Raw genomic sequence first — 16,649 nt, 5'->3', positions numbered from 1 at the left:
CACATACTATCTAGAGCTCACAGCCAGACGCATGTGCAGCAACACTGTTCTCATTGGAGGGACAGGCTTTTGCAATGAAATGCTTTTGCTGTCAAAGCGTTGACCTGAGAAATTTTTTTTATTAAAGGATTTTATTATTTTTATTTATTTTTAGATTTTATTTATTAATTTTAGAGAGAGGAGACAGAGAGAGAGAGAGAAGGGAGGCAGGAGCAGAAAGCATCAACTCCCACATGTGCCTTGACCAAGAAAGTCCAGGGTTTCGAACCGGTGACCTCAGTGTTCCAGGTCGATGCTTTTATCCACTGTGCCACCACAGGTCAGGCGACCTGAGAAATTGATTAGAAAATGGCATGCAAGGAAAAAAATAAGCAACAAATACATCAACAAGATATTAAAAAATTCAAGATTATACATCCAGTGTGTGCTGAAGAGAAGAAAACCTTTAGGCTTTCAGACTGGTGAGATAACTGCAATAGTAAGGGTCAAAGACATAAGCTCAGAGTGTGAAGGGTTAGGAAAAGAAAGAAATCAGTACCCAGGAGAAGTGAAGTGTGATGTAGATGAGAATGAAGGGGTAGGAGTGATCAGAAATTCTCTGCAGGCAAGCGTTGTAGAGAAAGCTGGGAGATCCTTTTTTGGTTCATAAGTATGGTGATTGGGTGTTCACGCTCCTGTGTGACATGTGCCTCTCTCAAACCTAGTAACAATGTCGGCACATTACCCGTCTGACATGAAAAAGAAAAAAAGAAAGCTGGGAGCATGTGATCACATCCATTAGAGGGATAAATAGCCCTATTTTGATCCCTCCTGCGACACATCCGTCTACTCTCAAGGGACATGTATATCCAAAGAGAAGTTAAGTTCTCTGTAACTCATGGCCCCTAAAGTACAAATAGGCAGTGGGGTATCTATTATAATATCGTCATAATATGAGTTGCACATTGCTCTCAAAAGCAAATTTACCACTAAACAGATTGGCTTGGAGAAAGGGTTTCAGGGCATTGGCTGGGCTGAGGGTGTGCCTGGTCTACCTTCTGCGCCTGGGTGTTAATGTCCACGTAATATTTTTTTTTCAGAGACAGAGTCAGAGAGAGGGATAGATAGAGACAGACAGACAGGAACAGAGAAAGATGAGAAGCATCAATCAACAGTTTTTCGTTGCAACACCTTAGTTGTTCATTGATTGCTTTCTCAGATGTGCCTTGACCGTGGGCCTTCAGCAGACCGAGTAACTCCTTGCTCGAGCCAGCGACCTTGGGCTCAAGCTGGTGAGCTTTGCTCAAACCAGATGAGCCCGCGCTCAAGCTGGCGACCTCAGGGTCTCAAACCTGGGTCCTTCCACATCCCAGTCCGACGCTCTATCCACTGCGCCACTGCCTGGTCAGGCATGTCCACGTAATCTTTATATTGACCCCACAGTATTTGCTCTAAACACTTGCTAAAATAGGAATATAGAATAGGGGTTTAAAAGCTTTCTAAAATATTTAAATCTGAAAACAATAAGATCTTAGTTCTCCGGAAGAGTTATATCATTTTCCCACAATCCGATTTCAAATATAATATTATATAAACCACTGTCTCCCAAGCTTCAGTTGAGAATTTTGCAGTTTACATGATCATTTTCCTTCCTTGATGCAGATGGTGGAAAACTCTGTGTTTATGTATTTAACAAGAATAGACAAAGAAAGTATGAGGGTGTAAAGTATGTGGATGACAGTTGGGTGGTGAGCCACTGTTCTCCTGGTTTTCAGTACCATCTGAATGTGGGCACGCATCAGTCTGTTGCTGAGTGTTTACTTAATTCCATTCTTTTTTACTTTTTTAGCTGATTTGCTTCTTGAAGGATTTAATAACTACAGATTCCTCTCCAATGGTTACATTCCCATCCCGGGACAGCAAGACAAAGATAACTTTCAGGAGACGATGGAAGCAATGCATATAATGGGCTTCTCTCATGAAGAGATTCTGTGTACGTGGTATTTCTCTAAGATTTTGACACTCATTCAATAAGGCATAAATGGGAGGGGCGGCACCCCCTAAACTAGGGAATGATTGAGGAGTTAGAACTGCCTGTAATTTTATGAAATCCTGAGACACATCTTACTGAAAAATTTTGTACAGCTAATTTTTAGTCAAAATAAATTAGAATGTGTTTCTGCCATATATTGACACAATATTTCTATTAATTTTTTTCTTTTCAATAAAGCAATGCTTAAAGTAGTGTCTTCAGTGCTTCAGTTTGGAAATATTTCTTTCAAGAAGGAGCGAAACACTGACCAAGCTTCCATGCCGGAAAATACAGGTACGCTGACGAGCGCGAGTTTTATTTCCGTGTGGATGGTTTGTCGTCGTGTCCCCAAGAGCGCGTTTCAGTGCAAACGTGGAAAGCGCTCCTGAAGCCTTCCCAGGGACTCAGGAGTAGAGTGGCAGCTGTCCTTGCCTGCGCAAGGCCAATCCGATGTCATAAATGAGGGCAGAGAAGGCGTGTGGGACAAAAGGTGGCGCTGGAGACTGCCGGAGCCCTGGGTGGCATTCGGGACTGGGGGCGTGAGGAGACACAGGCTGCAGGGAGCACATAGCTCAGCCAAGAGGGAGCTGCAGCCCCTGAGTTCCAGCCAGCGCTGGCCTTCCCAGGAGTACTGGCCCAGTCTTTGTCCTGTGTGGCCTTGACACTTAAAGAAAACTGGCCCGTTATATTGGAGAATAGCCCTCTGTTTGGGTTTGCTGATGTTCCTGGTTACAACAGGTTATGCGTTTTTGGTAAGAATATCACAGAAGCGATGTTGTGTCCGTCTTGGTACATTGTATGAGGAGGTTTATTGTGTGAATTTGTCTCATTATTGGTGACGCTTTGACCCTTTGGTTAAGGTAGTGTCTGCCCGGTTTCTCCACTGTCGGATTACTGTTTTCCCTTTATAATCAGTGTTTGGGAGAGGTGGGGCTAGAGAGGGAGATATTTTAAGGAAATAATTTCAGTTTCTCATCGGACTCTCTGACCAACTAGTTTTAGCATCCATATATGATTCTTACCTGAAACAGGTATTACTTGTGGTATATGTCCAGTGCTGACTTTCTATTGACATCATTCTTTTATACTTATTCCCTGGAATTCTGCTGTAGGGAAGAGCTTTTTCACTTTCTCATTCAATTATTTATATCAGTATAGACACATGGATTCTTTTTTAAATAATTCTATGGGTTTATAATCCAGTCTGTAATTATTTTATTCATTCTTGTTCTTGATTTGGCCGTTAAGAGTTGGAGCCCCTTCTGGTTATCTCTAACTTAGGTTATTTTGACATGACTGTCACTTTTTTTAAAGCAATTTCTTATTTATAGCACCACAAAATGTTCCAGGCTCATTTTGTATTTTTCTGGCCCCAGCCCAGGGATTGACATTTCTCTAGTTTCTTCATATTGGAGAATGGTGGTTAGCTACTGATATCTGGGTGCTGGTTCTGAGGTCTCATTGGTTTCTAACTTCTCTCAGAGGACAGAAGGGAAAAACACACACTCATATTCTCACGCCTATTTTCATTTCTGTGTATAGCTATTAAAAACCATAGATTTGCGCCGATACCTCCAATTTTGACCCAACACTACAAGGTTTATTCTAGCCATCTCCTATATTTGAAACTTTTTTCCCAGACAGTAAGAAATCTGGCTTTTCTACAGTATATTGGCTTATTTATTCGATCCTAGAATATCCACAGAATAGCTTCAGAACTACTAATCTGCTACTTAGTGTATAGTATCTGTGAACATCTCTTTAGCCTTAGAGTACATAGTCAAATACTGTGTTACTCTTCCTCTCCGCTGCCTTTGCGTGGCTCTGTCCTCACTTGTAATGTCGGCAGCTTCATTCATTTCTCTGTGCATTGCGTTTTTGCCATCCCTTTTCACTTAATTTTTTAGTATGTATACCGTATATACATCTAAAAGTCAGAACTATAGAAATATATGTACTTCTCTATGATTTTGTCCCCACCTACCCCCCCTCTTCCTCTCTGTTCCCTGCCCCCATTGTTTCTGCCCCATTTCCACCTGCCCTGTTTCCACCGTCGGAAACGGAAGTCATTCTTGCTTGTCTCTGACTTACTCTCCCGTGAGCAGTGTTTCCAGCCCTACTGTGAGTGTTGAGCCTCCCAGGTCCCAGCTCTCCATAAGATGAGTAAGTGCGATGTGTCAGTTTAAACATTTGGCCACATTCCTCTGTCATAACACCCTGAAGCCACAGGGGCGCATGCCCTGGCCAGGTGACCAGCGAGGTTCCTGTTTCCTAGGCTTTAAGTAATTGTGGTTCCTTTTACTTCTGGAACGCTTTTTTACTAAGCTTGGCTCTTCGAAGTAGGTGGTCTCAGGAAGTAGAGTAGAGGCAGACAGGCAAGCACGCATCATGCAGGAAGATGCAGACCGCAGCATTTTATTGGCAAAACGGAAAACTACCTTAAAATATCCACTGGAATGAAGTAAAACAAGATATAACCGCACCGGGAAGTGTATTTTTAGCGGCTAAAATGATACCTCGATATGAAGCAAAGGAATGCGGGCAGTGTGCCTTTTGAACTTCTTTGTGTTTATTAACTTCCTGTCCAGTACACACACAAATGCATTCACACATTAACTGGAAGGAGCCAAGGCCTGGCAGCTGAGGCGGAGCACTTGGTAAAGCCTGTGAGAAGAGTCCTGGAGCGCAGGAAGTCCTCCCAGAGGACTGCCCTGCCCAGACAGGGCTCCGGACGGGGTGCCAGCAGTTAGCCTGGGGCAGGGCGTGGCCTGCAGGTCTTTGAGATAACTGGGGTAGGTTATACTTGCAATATAATTCAAGATGGGCTTACCCTTAGAGAATTTTATCCTTATTTTAACACTTAATTTAGAATTGATTGTAGTAATTTGTACACTTGTTGGACCTCGCAGAGGGATATTAGACAGTGAACTCTGGTGAGTAGGCACCCTGATGCTGATGAGAAGCAACAATAACAAAGTAGCAGCTGTGTACTGAGTGCTTCATGTTAGCCACTTAATTAAATAATGACTTTTTAGAAACTTGGATTTTTTTGCCTACTATAATATCACTAGGATCATTATAGGAGCACGACCAGTTCTCTTGGTAACATGATGATATAAATAATTGTAAACACCATTTTTCTCATTCTGTGTTGTCCATGGGTCTAAGTCTCAGTGCCTGCATTATTAGCTATAACAAGTAATTGCTGGCTAACCATCTCTTACAGCCTAAGGATGATGAGTATTAGTAATTTGAAAGGATGAAGGTATTTTTTATCAGCTCTAGAACTTGTCTAACTCGGAGACATTTATTTCATCTATTTCTTAATATAATTTAATGATTGCTAAGGTTTCTCAGGTGCTTGTTGACTAGATTACGACGGGATAGTGAGCAGAAGTCCAGGATTTAGGCGATTCTTCCCATTGCAGTTGCACAGAAACTCTGCCATCTCCTGGGGATGAACGTGATGGAGTTCACGCGGGCTATCCTCACCCCCCGGATCAAGGTCGGCCGGGACTACGTGCAGAAAGCCCAGACCAAAGAGCAGGTGCGCTCACCGTGAATTACTGTGCGTTTGTCTGAATGGTAAATCGTGCTCACGAGACCTTCTGACTGGCATATGACACACTGAATGTAGCAAAGCTATGATATGGATGTTTCTTGGTACCAACCGAGTTTTTTTTTTCTCTTGTGTAGTTTTTTATTTTTTAAGAAAAATTCTAAAGGTAACTCTTTTAAGAAAGCAAATTTGAAATATCACCTTTAGTCTTCCTAAGGTAGACAGATTATCCAGGAGGACAAAGCTGTATACTTGTAGTGTCCACCCACCAAGAATATAGGACAGGCGTGGCCAACAGTTTTTGCCTCGGGGCCAGATTAAAAAGAAAACTTTTTTTCACGGGCCGGCTGAAATATTAAAATTAAAAAATGTTAAATACAAAAACGATTCATTTAAGTAAACAAATTTTATTATGTAATTTATGAATAAATGTGAGTGAAAAAATCTAATATACAATATTATTTTAATAAAAATATAATTACATACCATATAAATATCCAAACTATCGCAATCAATCAAAATATTTAATTAATAGAATGAGCTTGGCCTGACCAGGTGGTGGTGCAGTGGATAGAGCATCGGACTGGGATGCGGAAGGACCCAGGTTCGAGACTCCAGGATAGCCAGCTTGAGCGCGGGCTCATCTGGTTGAGCAAAAAAGCTCACTAGCATGGACCCAAGGTCACTGGCTCGAGCGAGGGGTTACTCAGTCTGCTGAAGGCCCGCGGTCATGGCACATATGAGAAAGCAATCAATGAACAACTACGGTGTCGCAATGAAAAACTGATGATTGATGCTTCTCATCTCTCTCTGTTCCTGTCTGTCTGCCCCTATCTATCCCTCTCTCTGACTCTCTCTCTGTCCCTGTAAAAAATAAAAATAAAAAATAAATTTTTTAGAATGAGCTTGAAGGGGTTATATCACAAATAAAACAATTATTTCGTTTTACAAACAGCCTGGACACATTTTCAGTTATCAACTGCAGCTGTTGTCTATGCTACAATGCCACTTGATTCAACACACTTAACCACAAAAATAACGAATTGTTTGACCTTGGGTGCGCACTGGCAAACTCCGCCTAAAAGAATGTGGGTTTCACATCGCCACTGAATGTCAAAGAATTCATATCGAGTGCAGACGAGTACAAAAGTTGTAAATCTTTATAATGGAATTTTTTTAAAAAATAAAGAAGTATCACGAATCCATTTGACCAATTATTGGAAGTTAACCCTAGATTAGTCACACGTGGAATTCTTTTCCATGTATCACTATCTTCTTAAATATCTCGATTTCCAATCATCAGAGACGCTTCCATTTCTGAGTAGCTGAGATTTTAAAGTAGCAGAGAATATTAAAAATTTAATCGCAGGCCGCATACACTCATTACGGGGGCCACATCTGGCCCACGGGCCATATGTTGGCCATGCCTGATATAGGAGCTAGTCACCCATTTCATGGTGGGCTCATTTAAGACTCCAAGCAGATATGCTACACAGAACCCCAGGGACATAGGGAGGGGTTTATTTTTACTAGGCACTTCGTCCTTCCCTTACATTGATTATCTCTAGTTTACATTTATTGTGCTAACACCTTTTGTTGATGTGTAAAATGGAAACATGATTCAGCAGTAAATGCTACTTAAGGTTCTTTGAGCGCTGAAGAACACTAAACTTCACGTAACAGCCATTTAGTGCTTAGTTGAGGCCATTTCCGGAGTGAGAGGATGGTGTTGTGTGATTACAGGCAGACTTCGCAGTCGAAGCATTGGCAAAAGCTACCTACGAGCGGCTCTTCCGCTGGCTGGTTCACCGCATCAATAAGGCTCTGGATAGGACCAAACGTCAGGGAGCGTCTTTCATTGGAATCCTGGATATTGCTGGATTTGAAATTTTTGAGGTATGTCTCTCCCTCCTGCTCTTCCTTTGGCTTGTTAACTGGGATCTATCTACCCAGCAAGCCCCTTATGGGGCGATGCTCTGCCCATCTGACACCATTGCTCTGTTGCTTGGCAACTAAACTATTTTAGTGCCTGAGCCAAGGCCATGGAGCCATCCTCAGTGCCTGGGACCAACTTGCTCCAATGTAGCCATGGCTGCAGGAGGAAGAGAAATAGAGAAAGGACAGGGGGAGGGGTGGAGAAGCAGATGGCAACTTCTCCCGTGTGCCCTGCTTAGGAATTGAACCCGGGACTTCCATATGCCGGGCTGGCGCTCTACCTCTGGGCCAACCAGCCAGGGACATGAATTGTCTTTTTTTTAAATGAACCACTTTAAAATTATAAGTATTTTCATAAAATCTGAACTACAACTGCTACAATATGAATTGACTTTAATGTGATTAATTTGAAAATAGCTTGAGAAATGAAAGGTGGGGGGGCAGGGGGTGGTATGGGCAAGTTCACAGAGAATGAAACAGAAAAGCTGCTGTTAGCTTTATGAGAGCCATGCAGTCTCCCTTGTGACGCTGGCAAAGGTCAAACACGTGACTGGAGAAGGGAAGCGTCGAGAAGCAGCATGGAGCCGCACTCCTAGTTGAGTGCGATTTGTCAGGCCTGCCTGGGATCTCAACAACAGCCCTGTGAGCCCGCGTTACTTTTCCTTCACTCACTCGGGACTGAGAGCCTAAGTAAGGGGACTAAGGACAGCGCCACCTCTGGCCTCTGGCCCCTCTCCGCTGCCAGAGGGGCGCTTGCTGTGCTTTGCCTCTGGCCTTCCCAAGTCTCTTTGTTTTTCTCACTTTATTTATTTCTCAATTCCTGTTTATTAACCATTCACTAAAAGAACTTTTATTTGTAGATTATTTAGTTAGCATACTGAGTTTATTATTTCCTCACTTTAGCAGTTCAGTAATGTGATATGGCCGTATATATATATATATATATATATATGGTGTGTGTATGTGTGTGTGTGTGTGATGGAGAGATTGAGAGAGGGTCCCCCCACCCCTGGTTCAGTCACGGTCATTAGATAGAAGCAATAATGTAGTTGATATCTAATTAAATTTTAATGAATTTTTTGCGAAACTATTTTTGTTCTTCCTTCTCCCCACGTGTGGAAAATGACTCCTTCAACATACACAGCTGAACTCCTTTGAGCAGCTGTGCATCAACTACACCAACGAGAAGCTGCAGCAGCTGTTCAACCACACCATGTTCGTCCTGGAGCAGGAGGAGTACCAGCGCGAGGGCATCGAGTGGAACTTCATCGACTTCGGCCTCGACCTGCAGCCCTGCATCGACCTCATCGAGAGGCCCGTAAGACCGCTCACCTGCCCTCTGCCTTTCAGTTGATATGCAGGCAGAGCCTTGAGCATTTTCTTGGCGTAATCTGAGACAAATGATCCTGTCTAGTTAGTGTTAATTTTCTAATCTAAATTTTCTAGGAAGGTGATAGTTTGATAAAATACCTGTTTAAAAAGTAAGCAGCATGCCAACAGGACCCTTCTTTGGCTCTCATCTCACATCTTATTCCTGTGCCTGCATGTGTGACTGTTGGCCCAGGTCCCTGGTTCTTCACAGACTGCACAGACCACGATGGTCGCAGCAGTCACATCTGCCGCCACCGTCACACCTGTCAGAGAGCAGGGCTCCCCTGACTCAGCTCCTAGGCAATGTAGGGATACTTCCTTTAGCTAAAACGAAGACACGGCATGTACATCCATTTTTCAGATAACCAAAGCTTATCCTTGTAGGTGCAGAGATGTTTTTATTTTGGCAGATTTTCTTATTTTATTTAAAAACACTGTTTTTAAGGTTGATGCCAATATGTTTTATAAGAATCATAGCAAGCATCAGAGATTATTTTCTTTTGGTTCAGTGTCATGTAGAAATACACGGAACGTGTGTAATATTCGCTCATGAAACGAAATGAGCTCCACAAATACTGAGGCGTTGGCTTTGTACTCCCTGGCCGCAGGTAACTTCTGTTCAACAAGATAGTGGCTGGGCTTATTTTATTTTGTTAACTACGGAAATACAGGAAAACTGAAACATAATCAAGCTCTGGTACTGGTAATTTACATGAGTAGGCAAGTGGTCACAGTGTCTCCGTGAGGTGCTCCCCGCTTGGATGCAGTTCTGTTGTGTGCTGTTCGGTCTCTGTCACCTGTGCTCCCCACGTGCGAAGGGGTTGGGGGGCTGATGCCTACAGCCTGGGCAGTACAGGACCTGACGTCAGAATGGGGGGAGCTGAGCCTAGAGGACATCCACCCTGTTAGGGACATAGTTGTAGCCATTAGAGAGTGTAGTTTAAGGGAAGTAACATAATTTTTATTTGGCTTATGCGTAAGCGATCATTTTACCATTCAAGGCACTGTGGCCACTTGTTCAGAGCAGAGCCCTCAAAGGAGGAGTCTGCTTCTGCGAACCCTGCGGCATTATTTAGAAGGAAACTTCCAGTGAACGCTCACGCATGCACAAATATGTGGACGTGTTTTCTTGCTGCTTTGTTGCTCAAAAAAGTTGTTTGGGAATTTATGTAAATAAGAGGAAGGAATAGCCTGACCTGTGGTGGCGCAGCGGATAGAGCATCGACCTGGAATGCTGAGGTCGCTGGTTCAAAACCCTGGGCTTGCCCAGTCAAAGCACATAGGAGAAGCCAAGTTGATGCTTCCTGCTTCTTCCTGCATTCCCCAACAACCCCCGCCTTTCTCACTCTTCTTTCTCTAAAATCAATAAATGAAATCTTTAAAAAAAATAAGGGGAAGGAATATTTGATATTAGTGTTATCAATGATCATATGATCTGTTTGAGATACTCACATTTATCTATATAACGCTTGGAATCTATATTTTAAGAAAGTTTTACTGTGTGTCTGCACTTCTAATTTAGGATGGAAGAGACCTCATAAGAGTTGCTAAATCCATCTCTTTGCTGGAATAATTGTACCAAAACTCTTCCAAATGGAAAAATATCAACCCTATTTTTAAAAATATTTTAGAGGGTTTTAAAATGTGATGGTTTGTGAGCTTTAAATGATTCTTAGGAAGATGTTTTCTTGATGTTGCCCAACTGCATTTCTTTTGCTTTATTGTCTAGGACAGGGGTCAGGAACCTCTGGCTTGCGAGCCAGATGTGGCTCTTTTGATGGCTGCATCTGGCTTGCAGACAAATCTTTAATAAAAAATAATAATAACGTTAAAAATATAAAACATTCTCATGTATTACAATCCATTAGTTTCCTACCGCTCATGTTCATGGTTGCTGGAGCCAATCACAGCTGTCCTCCGGGACAACACCAAATTTTTATTGGATAATGCGTAAGGTACACGGGTCGTTGTATGGCTCTCACAGAATTACATTTTAAAATATGTGGCGTTCATGGCTCTCTCAGCCAAAAAGTTTCTCGACCCCTGCTCTAGGACAAAATACTTTATATTACTGTTTCTCTTCACTCTGACATGATACTTTTATTCTAAAAGTAAGATCAATAGGGGAGAGTAAACATTTCAACTTGAATGATTAGCTCACAAGGAAATAGATGAGGCCGAAAGGGTTTGATGGTCACATTTTTTATTGTTTTGTTGGATTTCAGTTGTTTTGTTGGATATTGTTGGAGTAGGACAAGATCAAGACAGCAAAAATATATTAAATCTTTAGTTACGCCTGGAGGCACCGTGGGGATGTGGGGAGTAGATAGCATGGCCCTGGTCCATAGGGACCTGACCTTGAAGCCAGAGAACAGAACAAACATGAGGTCAGTTCATTGGTCCGTGGTCCCGGATCTAAATGATGTTCTGAGCTTGGTGAATAAAGGCCACAGTTGGCTGGCGGAATCACAGGGCGTTTCACATGTAGATGTCGCTAAAGCAGTAGGAAAGCATTCCAGAGCTACATTCCAGGAGTCCGCAGGTGAGCAATACATGGAGAGTGGGGTTTTAGGGAAAGAATTCAGTCAAGGTGTTCAGAAAGTATTGGGATGGGGAGGACATGCCAGCTGGGTCTAGATACCAAGGACAGTGAGCAGAAGGAGCTCCATGCTGCTCTTTCTCCCTCCCTCCCTTTCTCCCTTTCACCCTCCCTCCTCCTTCCCTCTCTTATTCCTATACTTCTTGTATTGGCACTTCTAGGCTTTCCCCAAGAACTTGAGAATGTATGCTTTGATTTCTTGCCTGAGTAGTCCTAACTTAGAGGCTAGATGCTCAGAAAGGGGGAGAGGGAATTCAGACTGTAATGCTGACTCACCCTTCAAGTCAGTTGTCCTTTAGGATTCTGCTTAGCCATAGTAACAGAGTTTATAATAGGAGGAAATTTAACTAGAGCATATAAATTGACCTGGGATAATGATTCTGGGTGGAGAGAGAACATTTTCCAGAAGGAAACTAAATACCTAAAAAGCTACTTGCTGGTCTTTAAAATAAATTTTATATATATATATATAATTTATTATTTTTTATTACTGATTTTAGAAAGAGAGAGAAAGGGGTGGGAGGAACGGGAAGCATCAACCTGTAGTAGTTGCTCCTCGTGTGTACCTTAACCAGGCAAGCCCAGGGTTTTGAACCAGTGACCTCAGCATTCCAGGTTGAGGCTCTATCCACTGCACCACCACAGGTCAGGTGCTACTTGCCAGGCTTAACCTCCTCTGTCACAAACCTAGGCCCTGCCTGGCTTAGGGAGGGTAGGCCTCTAAGCTCAGAACGCTGCTTACCAAACCCTTAATGGTGCCTCTGGCCATGGACAGAAAATAGTCTCTCGTGTTTTTAGCTCTTTTAGAATCCCCCAGTTACAGGAAGTGTTAACAGTGAGCTTGACATTGAAGGATGAAGCAGGGAAAATAAAAAGAAACAGTAGTGGATATTCATAATTATGCTGTCACTGAGTCATTTAGAACAGATTAAATTATATTCAGGATCCTATTTCAGAAGTTAGAAATATTTTCATTCAAGGAAATTAAAAATGTAAAAATTATGGTAGAAAGGTGGACGTTTCACTTATCTTCATATTAACAGGGTACTTCATTCCCCAGCTTGTCAGATGAGTGCGGCATGTTGAGTTATCAGCCACTCTTAGCCTTTGTTTTTCTAGCGTTTCCTAACCAAAGCCCCGTTGCCCTTGATGATAGTATTCCAGCTGTTCTGAGCCCCGCAGTCTGGGGAATGGAGCCACAGCTAAGTGGCCGTGGAGGACGGGGCTCGTTGCTGGGGCTCAGTGCACAAGGCTGCTCAGCTTCTGCCTGCTGGCACGTGGTCTTGCCACCTTCCTCTGACCATATTATCACATCATTTCATTTGTATTTAACTGTAACCTCCGGTTGCTTTTTAAGCAGTATTTGTATAGAGCCTTCTCTTCCCCGGTAAATATAAAGACCTTGTGAATTGAAGAAAACTGATCCTGGATATTTATTCAAAACACTCAATAGGCCCTAAAATTGGTACGCTCGATCTTATATCACAAATCGCCATATTTGCAGCATGGTGGTGAACCATGAGCCAGAAGCACTAATTCTACATTCTCGTCGCCCCAGAAGACACTTGACCCCTTAGCAGGTGCTCCCTGCTCTGCTTCCCGCCACCCAGTCCCTGGCTGTCCTCAGCCACTTCATGTCCCTAGGTCGTTTTCCAGGGAGGGGGTTGAGTGAAATAGAACGGTCTCCCATGTGCTTGTTGAAACAGATCTATAAAGTAACTGATGAATTATCAATATTTCATCACCTTCCATATATTCTACTTAGTAATAGTTTAAAGTATTTCACTACATGTGAAGCACTACATTTTATTTCATTGTTACTTAACCAGAAACTTAAATTGATTAGGATATAAAATGTCGGAAGCATTCTACCTAGTGGAGGTTTTTCAGTAACACTGGGGAACAATTTTTTTTCATTTTCTGTTGCATGAGGTTTTAGAACTGTTTCTATATATTTCTGCATCACTGATTCCAAATCAGAAATCTGTTTTTTTGGTGCATGCTCTAGTTCTTATGCAATTTTAATTTCTTTTTGTTACAGTTAATGGCATACATTGGTTTTAAATTGGAGTTAAAGGGCAACGACTCTTGGATTGAACATAACCACAAGGCAATTAATGTTTTACAAACATCACTTTTACATAATTGTAGTTGTTTTAAAATGTAAAAAATTATTATCTGATAAAAACACCCTCTTATTTTGTTTTAAGATTGAATCATGGCTTCTTCGAGTAGGCGTAAATGTAAGAATAGTCCTGACACCTTCTGTTATATATGTGGCTGTTAACATCCTTTAACGTCAAAAGCGCAATATTTTATCATTTGTGATACGAGCATATATTGCCTATTTTCAAGTTCCCCTTGGCGATCAAGACAAGAATTGGGCTCCTCATATTGTGTGTCATAATTGTGAGGAAATGCTTTGTGACTAGACAGAAGGAAAATGCAAAGGAATGCCTTTTGGGATTCCCATGGTTTGGTGTGACCCTAAGAACCACAGCAGTGACTGTTATTTCTGTCTGATCCATACAAAGGGCATCGGCAAGAGAAAACGGCATATGATCGCATATCCTAATATTCCTTCAGCAATACGACCTATCCCACACTCTGAGACACTCCTGATTCCAGTTTTCAATGGTTTTATTTCTCCTAAGGACCAAGAAAGTGAACATGGTGATCAAGTATATTTTGATAAGATGCATGAGGAAATGGTTGTAGAATCTGAAGGGTCTTCTTCTGATGCCAACCAGTCATTAACCCCTCAGCAGTTTAGCCAACCCGAATTGAATGACTTAGTAAGAGACTTGGGCCTATCAAAGAAAGCAGCTGAGTTATTAGCCTCCAGGCTTCAAGAAAAGAATGTACTTCACCGGTCAACTAAAGTATCCCATTTCAGGAAGTGTGGACAAATTTTTGTGGAATTTTTTTCTGAAGAAAAACACTTTACTGTCATGATATCAGTAGTCTTCTCAGCCAGCTAGGTGTTACCACTTACAGTCCAACAGAATGGCAGCTATTTCTTGACAGCTCTAAACGGAGTCTGAAATGTGTTCTCCTACACAACGGTAATATTTATGCAGCGGTTCCAATTGGTTATTCAACTCATCTGTGAGAAGATTATAATGACATAAAAATTGTCCTCGACTTTCTGAAGTATGAGGAGCATAACTGGATCATTTGTATGGATCTTAAAATGGTAAATTTCCTGCTAGGACAACAGAGAGGTTTCACAAAGTATCCTTGCTTTCTGTGTTGGTGGGACAGCCGAGCTAGGGAGAAACACTGGACACAGAAGGAGTGGCCGAAACGTGAAGCTCTGGGAGTAGGGATGCAAAATACTGTGAATGAACCTGCAGTTAATCGAGATAGGATCATTTTCCCCCCACTTCACATCAAACTTGGCTTAATGAAGCAGTCTGTTCAGGCTTTGAATAGAGAAAGTGAATGCTTTCACCATATTTCTGCTTTTCCTGCCTTGTCTTTTGAGAAGATAAAAGCAGGTGTATTCGATGGACCTCAAATTCGAACCCTCATATGTGACGAAGCATTTGCCAGGAAGATAAATAAGAAGGAGAAAGCAGCGTGGCAGTCTTTTGTGGCAGTTACAGAGAACTTTCTTGGCAACAAAAAAGCAGAAAACTATGAACTTCTGGTTCAAAAGATGCTGCTGGCTTTTCGTGACACTAGATGTAACATGAGCGTTAAGATTCACTTCCTGAATGGTCACTTTGATAAGTTTCCCAAAAATCTTGGAACTGTTAGTAATGAGGAGACTACTGCTGGAGCATCAAACGAGATTGTCCTCAACAAGTACACAAACGCAAGAGCTACAAACGCAAATTTTTTGCCTGAATAGAATTTAAATAAGTTTTGCACAAATTTTATGATTAAAATAAGTGTTTTAATATGTTCTATTTCGAAATTATAGACAAATTCTGATGCAATCATATCTTTTAGTGTATTAGTGTATTTACTGCATTATATAAATTATTATATTTTCACAAAGATGATGCCCAAGAAGACATTCTACTTCATTATGTTAAACTAAATGTTGAAAATTTTACAATAAGATGAAAACCTAAAATCTTGAATTGCAAAAAAACTGTAGCTTACAGAGAAAAACTAATGTCAGATTTGAGATCAGCACACTCGAATTAGGTAAGAACAAGTGTTTTTTGTGGATGCAACAAAAATTGTGTTCCCCAGTGTAATTTATCCATCTAATCACTGAATATAAATACTTGGTTTCATCTCTCTACCACCTAGTTCCTTTGCGGTGTCTTGTTTGCTGCATATTTGGGACCATCTACTTAGAATTAGTTTACCTACCATTTACATACGTGTGTTTCTGAGATAAGTTGCTCATCTGTTATCTCAACAGTTCTTACTTAGCAGGTGGACACCTCAGAGTTTGGATGATCAATGTGGTTTGGACGTTAGGCTCTGTCTTAGTGTTTTGTTTCCCGTAGCCCGTCACAAAACTCTGTGTTGGGAAGTTAAAGAGCCAAACCCAATGGGTGTTTAAAGTGACGTGCACAGCTTGTCGGTTCTTGTTGCCTCTCGTTGCCAGGCGAACCCTCCCGGTGTCCTTGCCCTTCTGGATGAGGAGTGCTGGTTCCCTAAAGCCACAGATAAAACCTTCGTTGAAAAACTAGTTCAAGAGCAAGGCTCCCACTCCAAGTTCCAGAAACCTCGGCAGCTGAAAGACAAAGCTGACTTTTGCATTATACATTATGCGGGGAAGGTAAGAGTTGAATAACTTCATTAAAAGTGTATTGTGACATTTGATGAAGTTTGTAAGAAATGCGCTGATGAACACTTGTCACTCCTTAAGTATAGTGTACGTTACAAACGCCATGCCTTTGAGACAACTCACTGTTTCGGCTGCTCGGTGAACATTTGTGGGTCAGGTGTTGAGTGTTCCTGCTGTTCCTGTTTGTTCGTTTTTTCTATGTCGCCACGTGTGGCCCGGGTGTGGTCAGGTGGACTACAAGGCGGACGAGTGGCTGATGAAGAACATGGACCCTCTGAACGACAACGTGGCCACGCTCCTGCACCAGTCATCAGACAGATTCGTTGCAGAGCTTTGGAAGGATGGTAAGAATGTGCTTACGTTTGTAATTAATATTGGCCAGAATTATTTACAATGAAGGATTATATATTGGTTCTCTTAC

General features: G+C 42.0%; 1 protein-coding gene and 1 non-coding gene across 6 annotated transcripts in view; both read left to right on the top strand.

The window, feature by feature from the left end:
• MYH10 (myosin heavy chain 10) overlaps positions 1-16,649 on the top strand; it is a 119,897-nt gene that overhangs the window by 52,587 nt on the left and 50,661 nt on the right. For all 5 annotated transcript variants that reach the window (XM_066364851.1, XM_066364848.1, XM_066364847.1 and 2 more), the window contains 7 exons: positions 1,829-1,972; positions 2,210-2,305; positions 5,440-5,558; positions 7,314-7,466; positions 8,650-8,823; positions 16,046-16,219; positions 16,458-16,572. In XM_066364851.1, coding sequence (XP_066220948.1) covers positions 1,829-1,972; positions 2,210-2,305; positions 5,440-5,558; positions 7,314-7,466; positions 8,650-8,823; positions 16,046-16,219; positions 16,458-16,572 — 975 coding nt within the window. The remainder of the gene's footprint in view (positions 1-1,828; positions 1,973-2,209; positions 2,306-5,439; positions 5,559-7,313; positions 7,467-8,649; positions 8,824-16,045; positions 16,220-16,457; positions 16,573-16,649) is intronic.
• Positions 631-734, top strand: LOC136396195 (small nucleolar RNA U13). Its single transcript, XR_010749594.1, has one exon. It is a non-coding gene; the product is annotated as a small nucleolar RNA U13 (small nucleolar RNA).

This window comes from Saccopteryx leptura, chromosome 2, assembly GCF_036850995.1.
Source record: "Saccopteryx leptura isolate mSacLep1 chromosome 2, mSacLep1_pri_phased_curated, whole genome shotgun sequence".
Lineage (NCBI taxonomy): Eukaryota > Metazoa > Chordata > Mammalia > Chiroptera > Emballonuridae > Saccopteryx > Saccopteryx leptura.
The sequence above is the reverse complement of the archived record's forward strand: the minus strand, read 5'-3'. Positions and strand labels throughout refer to the sequence as shown.